This window comes from Fistularia commersonii, chromosome 6, assembly GCF_037954325.1.
Source record: "Fistularia commersonii isolate RoL2024-O1a breed Wild chromosome 6, RoL_Fcom_v1.0, whole genome shotgun sequence".
Classification (NCBI taxonomy): domain Eukaryota; kingdom Metazoa; phylum Chordata; class Actinopteri; order Syngnathiformes; family Fistulariidae; genus Fistularia; species Fistularia commersonii.
Window position 1 is genome coordinate 5,847,445 of NC_141289.1, and position 6,529 is coordinate 5,853,973.

At 42.5% G+C, this 6,529-nt stretch overlaps 1 protein-coding gene across 3 annotated transcripts; it reads left to right on the forward strand.

Moving 5' to 3' along the window:
* Positions 1–1,396: 1,396 nt before the first annotated feature.
* Positions 1,397–6,437, forward strand: ddrgk1 (DDRGK domain containing 1). 3 transcript variants are annotated; one of them, XM_086147824.1, is made up of 8 exons: positions 1,397–1,584; positions 2,823–2,963; positions 3,768–3,904; positions 4,309–4,410; positions 4,483–4,605; positions 4,678–4,716; positions 4,790–4,895; positions 6,005–6,437. In XM_086147824.1, exons 1-8 carry the CDS (start codon positions 1,497–1,499, stop codon positions 6,163–6,165), a joined length of 897 nt encoding a protein of 298 aa, XP_086003950.1. In that variant the 5' UTR covers positions 1,397–1,496; the 3' UTR covers positions 6,166–6,437. The 3 variants fall into 3 exon arrangements, with proteins under 3 accessions (XP_086003950.1, XP_086003951.1, XP_086003952.1); XM_086147825.1 differs by having other exon boundaries at positions 3,771–3,904; XM_086147826.1 differs by lacking the exon at positions 4,678–4,716.
* The last annotated feature ends 92 nt before the right edge of the window (positions 6,438–6,529 follow it).

Genomic DNA, 6,529 nt, shown 5'->3' on the forward strand with positions numbered 1-6,529 from the left:
TGATCTCTGCAGTCACTGCACATCAATGTTTCTCAAATGTCAACATGCATTTGGCAAATTTTACTGAGGGAACTTGTGCACTTTACTTTTTATATGGAGAACATCAGAAGACTCCCTGTATTTATAGTGGAATTTCCACGACTCACAAATATGGATGTTGGCCACTGGCTACCAAACTCCAGGTTCAGCCAACCTCTAGTGCTCCCAAAGCATCTGAGCCTCAGAGCTTTGGAAAGCCTTCATTGTCCCAGTTGTTAATCTAAGTTCAGCCCCATAATGCAATTTGATTCCTGAAAGTTGGACATGACAAAATAAAGTTACTTAAAATGCACCCATTGGCCATCTACAAGCTGGCCTACAAACGGGACACACAGACGGCAGGCAAATTCTGGCCACTTTTGCATTTGTGGCTCCGTTTTGGCAACAACAACTGCTTTGTGGGCAGATCTGAGAGTGATGGAACGAGTGTAGCTGATGTTCAGGCCAGGTTTGAACCATAGAAGGTGGAACCGTGGCTTGGGTTAAACAGCTGAATAGCCAAATGTGGGCCATAGGAGAACTGAAACCAGACCAGTAATGGGCAGCTTTTTGTGCCAGACTGTCTTGTCTGTGCATGCAGATGCCTGTAGATGACTCTACATCAGTGCTTCCAGGTTTGTAATGCTTGAATAGAAAACATCAATTTGGAAAGTAAAGACATGCTAAATAAAAACAGGATATCAGATGTTCTGTGTGATGTTTTATGAGCAGAGACCCTTTGTTGAAAAGTGTTTTATTTGGGTTACAAATAGAGCTGTAAACGGGACCGGGTGGCAGTTTTAGGGGCTCACTGAGCCCCCTGTGTCCATAATTAGATATGCAGGCATTTATTTTAATCAATGCCAGAAATAGTAAACAAGTAAATACTTGGACAAACAATTCATTCATAACAGATCACATTTTCTGAAAACAATGAAAAGAAAGGGTCCCAAAGCATCTGGATGAGCATAGGTCATCCACAAAAACATGCTGTGATTTATGAAGGTTTAAGACAAGGTTGATATACTGAAGCCCACATAATTCTATTCCTGTTATGTGGCCACCGCAAGATAATTATCATGTTTTCTCTGTATTTTTCTTTTAGAATAATGTATGGCCATTCAGAATGATGCCTTATACTTTCTATTATTTTTGTTTTGTATTAATCAATAATTATTATACATGTAGGCTAATATGTCTTTCCCCCTTATTTTGTCTAATTAATTTCATTTATTGTAATTGTTTTAAAAAATATGTTGTTTTGTTGATGGACTTTGTCTCCGTGCTTTAATCTTTTCATTAACAGCGACTGGTTAACTCTTCCACTCCACTCCACTTGGTGGCGGCATAACACAGACTGTCAACCGCAGGACCATTCAGGGGGAGAGGAAGAACTGTCACTGGTTTTGTGACGGAGCATAAGTCAACTTGGCGCTGCATAAGTGTTCAGACATGCTTTAGGGTATTAATTTAAAGTCATGGACGTAGTGTTGTATGTGGTAGCTGCCGCCGTCCTCATCGTCCTGATCGCGTTCGCGCTGAAAGTGCGCGGGAAAACACAGGAAGGTAAACGGAGCCACAGCTAATAATCAGGAGCTAACTGTTAGCTTTGGCGTAGCTCAGTGGCTGAAAACTATTATGTTAAGTGACTGTTTAGGTTTTGCACCTCACTCATTCACACTGGGATGTTCGTGTAATTGTGACTTTGGTCATTATTACGGAAAAGCTGGTAACTAAATGTTTTGACTTCTCAGCCTTTATGCTAATCGACAAATACTTGAACCTAGAACTAGTATGCTCTTACACAGGCTGTGATTTGGCATTTGACACGACGCAGGTGCGAGCGACTGGACTCGTTCAGTAGGATCAGACGACTGTTAACACTTGGAAAGTCGTCTTTTGTTGGCTAGAAGAGACGGTTCTTTTAATCCCAGCTACATTAACAGGTATTTTCAGTATATCTGTGATGCTGAAGTTGACAGGTGTCTTTCACACCCATCTTCTGACCATGTGTCCATCATACTGTGACTACACGACGTGAATGTAAGAGAGGTTTTGAATCATACACACTTTGGAAGTTGAACACGAACTAGCGTGAAACTCAAACATTTACAGTCTTACAGAAATCACTATGTAATTCAAATGATTTTTTAAAGTCTGTTACTGTGTAAATACATCTACTGATGCACCTGGACACATCCTCAGTGATGTTCCTGGGATCATCGGGTGTTTCGGGTCTTTCAACATCATACACCCTCATGCAGGTGACCCAGCCAGGGCTGATCAGGCCCCGACTTGTGTCCAGTTGGCATGCTAGCTACCATGTTAAAATGTATAATATTAATATTCATTGTATGTGCATGTGTGTGTCCATAGTGATTGTCCAGGATCAAGACAGTGTTTGTGATCTGTTAATTGTGGAAACGAGTGTATTCCATACACAAGACAAACTAATATACCGAATCCATTCTCAGCATTATGATGCAAAACTACTTCACATTCAGAAACCTTTCATTAGGATTTACATCCAACTCAGTTGAGAACATTACATTGGTCTGCAGGTCATTTTCTAGTATTCTGTCTCCCTAATTCACTTTTCTTTTGCAGCTACTCTGACAACCAACTAACCAATTTTAAGATACTTTTTGTCGATGTATTTATTTGTCTAAATTCATGGTAAATATCCACTACACTTTATCATTGAAAATTTCAGTCAAAACGTCATTGAATAATCTGTCTGATTTCTGATGTTGACATATGACAAGCTAATGCTGTGATCCTACTGTGATGATGTGTCATTGCAGCAGATGAAGAGCATCAACGTCGTGTGGTCCGTGCAGCAGGACCCCCTCTGCGGGCAGCAGAGGAGCGAGGAGCTGGCATGCCACGTAGGAGGAGGACCCTGGCTGCAGGGATGGCTAACAGACGACCACAGAGAGATGCCGGTGAAGAATGACAACTTTTATGATGCATTTAACATTGGAAAGTGAAACAATATCTACTGCCCTGATTTTATGCAAAAAAGTATACCACTTGTCAATATCCTCTGATCAAATGATGGAATATGTGCATGGATGGGTTCTCCCTCTAACAAGCAGTGTGGAAGCTTGAAGGTAAAGGCAGTGTTTTTTAGCTTGAAATGCAGCTGAACGGCTAATTGAGAGTGGAAGGGACCCAAGAAGCAGCAAGGACATAAATGAATACCCCATGTGTATGAAAACTGTTGTTATCCACCTTCCAGCCTGTTTTTGACTGGAAACACTTGAGTTGGACACTCCTTGCATGGCAGCTTTGTGGAGCCCCTCCTGAAGAAGTTGACGTCATGTCCACAACCAGGAGTTCTCAGAAGTGTTTAAATTCCTTGTCCTCATAGGAAGTTGTCAAGGTTATTGTCAAGACCCCAGTTATTCCTGGAAGGATCCAGCCACTATTCGATCTGAAATTGGATTTATAGATTAAAATGTACCAAGCCGTGTTGTCTATTACAGAAATTTTAAGAAAGTGGCAACTTCCTGAATTATTTGTTCTTCTTTTTCTGATTTTCAGAGGATTACTTGTATATATTTGGTCTTCTTGACAGTTACTGATGAGTTCCTACATATTATTTTATAGATATTTTGGCTGTTAAATGATGACTCCCCTAAATAGTTGATTGATAAACTGGAATATAACTGTTAAGTTTTAAATATGTCAAATGTATTTCTTGAAGTTACCTCTGTCATAGCCAGTTAAATGTGTGTTAATGTCAGAAGAGGAGTATGAGGAGGTAGAAGAGGTGGAGGAGGAGCAGCTCCAGCAGCAGCAGAACTTCCAGCCCACTGCAAAGATTGGAGCCAAAAAGCAGAAAAAGCTAGAAGAGAAACAAGCCAAGAAAGCCCAGAGAGAGGTAAGAAGCAGAAGTATAAATTCCAAATGTTTATGTTCCTCAGATTAAGAGTGGCCGCTCTTAGGATTGGCTGAAGCACCACCTGCAAACACCAGCTGTCCCGGCACAGGGGAGGCCAACAGTTCTCTCAGATTGCTAATTTTCAAACCATTTCTTTTGGCTTTTTTAAATAACTTTTGACAGTTTATTTCCTACTCATTTTTATGTACTATTTCGCCATGTTACATGTGGAATAACGGATTTAAAAGCACTCAGCATTTGTTGAGGATAAAAGAAGCTGAAAGCACATTGGCCGTAAATAAAAGAATAAAGAAGCATTTGTGTGACGATTGTCTAAAACCTTCTGTTTCAAATCATGTTAATGCCTGAGAATAGTCTGTTGACGTCGGTCTCCTGTGGTCCAGGCAGAGTTGGAGGAGCGTGAGGAAAGGAAGAGGATGCAGGAGCTGAGGGAGCAGGAACGACGGCAAGAGGAGGAGAAAGAACGTCTGCTGGAGCAGAAACAGGTATGACACTGCCCTTCCCACCCCACCTGCTCCATCTGCTGCTGACATGATCATGCCTCTGGGAATGTTTAGGAGGAGGAGGAGCAGCGGGCCAAAGAGGAGCAGGAGAGACGGGAGGAGGAGGAGTACCTGAAGCTCAGAGCCTCCTTTGTGGTAGAAGACCAGGGTGAGGAGGAGCAGCTCACAGAAGACCAGGTAAGGACCCATTTGAAACCTCTGTTCTGATGCTTAATGTTTGAAAAATAAATCCTTCTGCTCTCCCGTCAGTCTCGCAACCGACTGCAAGAATTCATTGATCACATTGAGGTGAGCTGCCAGACTGGAGGCCTTCCTGCTGTTTTTAAGGCAGCAGGAGTTAAACTGTCCCTCTGTCCTGCAGAGCTCCAAGGTGGTCCTGCTGGAGGACTTGGCATCTCACTTTGGAATGAGAACACAGGATGCCATCGCCAGACTTCAGGACCTGCTCACTGATGGCTCCCTCACTGGTTAGTGCACAATAATGTCAACAGAAGAAGGCTGGGTCTCAGCCTTCAGGACAAGGGCTCAGGTTCCAGAAGACCACTTCGTATCACACACCTGGTGGCATGTGAGAGGACTAACAGGGTGTCAGCCAGACAGCTCATCAGAAACAACCAGCCTCAGGATGGACGGTAGCAGACCATCTGTAGGAACCAAAGCTGCACACTAACTCCTCTTCAGGCCATCTAGAAAAGCTGCAAACCTACAGAAACTAGGAGGAAGCTTGAAAGCTATGAAGAAAACCAAGGTCTCATGATAAGTTCAAGAACATTGACCTTATCTTACCAAACACTTCTAAAATCTTGTGACCCAAAGAAAGAGTTTCTGTCCTCTTAGCAAAGGAATGCATTCACAATAATTTTGACAAATTATCAAATTTGATAGAAAACTGAAAAATAACTAATTTTCATGGTCGAGGAGCTGTAAGGTTTTGTATCCAGACTCAGACGCAGGTGAGTCATGGCTGTAGAAGATGATCAAATAAACCAAAATTACAAATAAAGTCACAAATAAAAAATACATTATGGGTCATAAGGTCTTTGGTGACAGGTTCTCTTCTGGAAATGAATGTGCCTTTTTAGAGGAAGATGCTCTCTGTGACCTGGTAGCTTCTTGTTCACTTATTCCCCATCCATCTTTTCCCTTCAAATCCATGTTGGGCTGGAGAGCTGCTTCCAGCCTTGGCCCTCACTGTGTTTTGCAGGTGGAGGAGTTTTGTTAACGGTCAACTGAGCATGAAACGGTAAAGCAAGCATGCATTCTTTATTTTACTGAGGTTTGAATGCAGCTGGGAGGACTCGCATGCAATGAGTTACTGCAGCTATCCACCTTTATCCTCCAGTCAGTGACATCAGCAATATCAAACTGTTTGGTTCCCTAAATTTCGTAGTTGGAAATGGCTCAGCTAAAAAACTAGTCTCCTTTTTCTATCCAACAGTTAGAAAGTAGCAGTCACCTCTACATTCGAATGCCTTTTTTTTTTTTACCCCTTTCTAATAAAGTATCTTTTCCCCTTAGGTTCCCTCATTGTGGTTCTTAAATGTCCCTAACATTTGATGTGATCTGTTTCCTGCAGGAGTGATTGATGACCGGGGGAAGTTTATCTCCATAACCCCTGCCGAGCTGGACTTGGTGGCTCAGTTCATACGACGGAGAGGCAGGGTCTCCATTGCGGAGCTGGCTCAAGCCAGTAACTCCCTCATCAACCTGACGCCGGAGAGCCGCAGCAGTGCCTGATGGATGCTGGGCTCAACCCAACTGTTGTGATTGTGTGTGGGGGGCTGGGGTGGGGCTAAAAAAAATCCCAAAAAGCCACAAGTGCTAAAAAGGCCAAAACCTGTTTAGTGGCATCAGAACCTGCGCTCCGTCTGAAGCCTCTGCTCTGAAGAAAGGTTAAGAGGTTTATGGCAAATTAATGTTCTTGGGAACTTAGCTTTCAGGCAGCATTAAGATGGAAACATTTAGAATACACTTAGCAAAATAAAAGTTGCATCTGTTGATACAGTTCACTTTGTTTGTTCGTTTCTTACAATTAAAAAACAATTCTGGTCAGGTGAATAGAAAAAATACTCAAATGTGTGGGGGGGGGGGGGCAAATCCG

What these genes read in the sequence shown, in the direction of transcription:
- ddrgk1 (XM_086147824.1), top strand. Translation starts at nt 1,497, where the DNA reads ATGGACGTAGTGTTGTATGTGGTAGCTGCCGCCGTCCTCATCGTCCTG. An exon ending in GCGCGGGAAAACACAGGAAG is followed by an intron (nt 1,585 to 2,822) that starts GTAAACGGAGCC and finishes GTGTCATTGCAG; the next exon opens with CAGATGAAGAGCATCAACGT. An exon ending in AGCAGCTCACAGAAGACCAG is followed by an intron (nt 4,606 to 4,677) that starts GTAAGGACCCAT and finishes CTCTCCCGTCAG; the next exon opens with TCTCGCAACCGACTGCAAGA.